This window comes from Trypanosoma cruzi, genomic scaffold (genome assembly GCF_000209065.1).
Source record: "Trypanosoma cruzi strain CL Brener 1047053517085 genomic scaffold, whole genome shotgun sequence".
Taxonomy (NCBI): Eukaryota; Euglenozoa; class Kinetoplastea; order Trypanosomatida; family Trypanosomatidae; genus Trypanosoma; species Trypanosoma cruzi.
Window position 1 is genome coordinate 175,130 of NW_001849553.1, and position 2,039 is coordinate 177,168.

A 2,039-nucleotide genomic window follows, 5' to 3' on the forward strand; every position below is an offset into this window, starting at 1 on the left:
CCGGAGCCACCTGTCCGGTTGTCGGATGATTCGGTATTGACATCTTCGCCCCCGCCGCGGCCGATGATTACGGACTCGCACATTATGCGCCTTGTGACGGATGGTCGAATGGAAATGTTCCCCGCAGTCCCGCCGCCTTCGGCTGACGGAAACGGCGTTGTGATGCTCTCATGCTACCAACGTGGACCGCTGTTACCGCCAACGCCACCGCGACCATCTTCGGGTAGAAATGATCGCATCATGTGGGATTCCTGGCAGACACGCCCAGTGCCGCAGTATCGCGGCAATCCGGAAACAAAAACGCAGCGAGGGGTGGCGGACTGGCAACATGTGCCTTTCGCGTGCCCTTTTCTGCGTCCTGTTGTCACTGATGTCGATCGTGCTGTGCGGGGTGGCAATGCGACGCGTTGGTTGCCTACACCTTTTGTCGGTCCGCAGGTCTTTACGGTGAAAGACAAAAGCGCCGGCGGTGTTCTTGTGGAGCAGAAAGAAGCCCCATCGTCCAGTACATCATGAAGGGGCGTGTTTTTATTGAGTTTCTTTTTTTTTTTCGTTTTTTTTTTTTTTAGGTTTCTGCATTTTTGTTGTTGTTTTTTTATTATTCGGTGCTATTGTCGTGTTTATTTGTCATTTTTTTTTCTTCTTTCTTTCTTTCTTTTTGTTTGTTTGTTTGTTTTTTACGTTCGCTGTGGAGCCGGTTTCTGAGCACTTTATGAACCTTCCGCTCATCTGTACAAACCCCTGTCAGCCAATTCACTCCTGTGTCCATGTGTGTGCCTTGATGGTTTTTTTTTTTTTTTGGTGGGGGGAGGGGGGCTGCATATTTGTTGTTTCCTCTCTTTTCTCTCTCTCTCTCTCTCTCTCTCTCTCTCTCTCTCTCTGTGTGTGTGTGTGTGTGTGGCTTTTGTTTTGTTTTGGAGTTTTTAGTTGACGTTCTTTCTTTGATGTTGTGGTGTCCACCTTTTTTTTTTTTTTACGTAATTTCCGAGGCTATTTCTGCAGTGAAGTTTGCCGCTGATATTCTTCTCCCCTCTGATTTCCCCCCCCCCCTTTTTTTTTTTTTTTTTCCTGCAGAAGTGACACGAGTTTATGCGAAATGGATGCACACAACGCACATGTCAGTTTTGCAGATGTCCCATGCGTCTCAGGCCCATCGTCACCATTGCAGCAGCAGCCCCAGTCACCGACTCCGCAAGAAAGTGGCGCCGACGTAAGTCCTTTTGTTAACGACGGCACTTTCCGCATACCTGTAACGTCCGATATTGTCGGCTCCATTCCACGTGTCAAGGTTCCCCGACAGAAGGGGTGTTCGATGCGCGACTGGAGTGTCTGCTTGGAGAAACAGAAGCAGGCATTGAAGCAACGGACATTGAAGCACCAGCGAGAGGAAGAAAGTGATGAGCGATGCCTCCTGGCGAAGAACTGCGGCAGGAGGATGCTGCCACGGCTGTCAATGCAGGAAGTTATGACGCACGCGACTCATGATGACCTGTGGATTGTGATACGCGGGGTGGTGTACGACTGCAATAAGTTTCAGTACTTCCACCCCGGTGGCGAAAAAATATTGCGGCGATGTGCCGGGAGGGACTGCACAGCGCTGTACGAATACTTCCATCCATGGGTCTCGTGTGAGGGGATGATGGCGCCATTTGCGGTCGGTGTCATTGAGGACGAGGTGCATGTATAGAGGCGTGTGTGCGGCGCTGTGGCAGCTGATGGCTTGTTTCTTCTACTTTCCAAGTACCGTCCGCCGATGCATGGACGCTTATCGGCTGTGGGAATGGCGGGGAGCTCGGTGGTGTTTTGACCTGCTCTTTTTTTTTTTTTGCCATTTGCCACTTCTTTTTTATTTATTTTTTTATTATTATTATTTGTTTGCTTGCTTTCTATATGTGTTTTTCTCTATTTTGCTTCTGTTGGTGTTTTTTAGAAGGTTTGCGTTGCTGTTGTTTGGGGGGGGGTGGGAGCCTTTGTACTTTTGGACCACATGTGTTTGTTGTGTGGAGGGGGAAGGAAGAAAAGGCGTGGGTCCTTCAGGA

General features: G+C 49.4%; 2 protein-coding genes across 2 annotated transcripts, besides 6 other annotated features; both read left to right on the forward strand.

Moving 5' to 3' along the window:
• Tc00.1047053410049.10 (hypothetical protein, conserved) lies at positions 1 to 516 on the forward strand (the record flags this gene model as incomplete). Its single annotated transcript, XM_797506.1, has 1 exon — positions 1 to 516. A coding segment is annotated over one exon (516 nt), but the record flags the coding sequence as incomplete, so codon positions are not given.
• Positions 1 to 2,039: a sequence feature (haploid, non-Esmeraldo-like haplotype).
• Positions 537 to 567: a microsatellite.
• Positions 631 to 679: a sequence feature (T-rich).
• Positions 835 to 881: a microsatellite.
• Positions 881 to 900: a microsatellite.
• Tc00.1047053410049.20 (hypothetical protein, conserved) lies at positions 1,097 to 1,687 on the forward strand (the record flags this gene model as incomplete). Its single annotated transcript, XM_797507.1, has 1 exon — positions 1,097 to 1,687. One exon carries the CDS (start codon positions 1,097 to 1,099, stop codon positions 1,685 to 1,687), a length of 591 nt encoding a protein of 196 aa, XP_802600.1.
• Positions 1,813 to 1,928: a sequence feature (T-rich).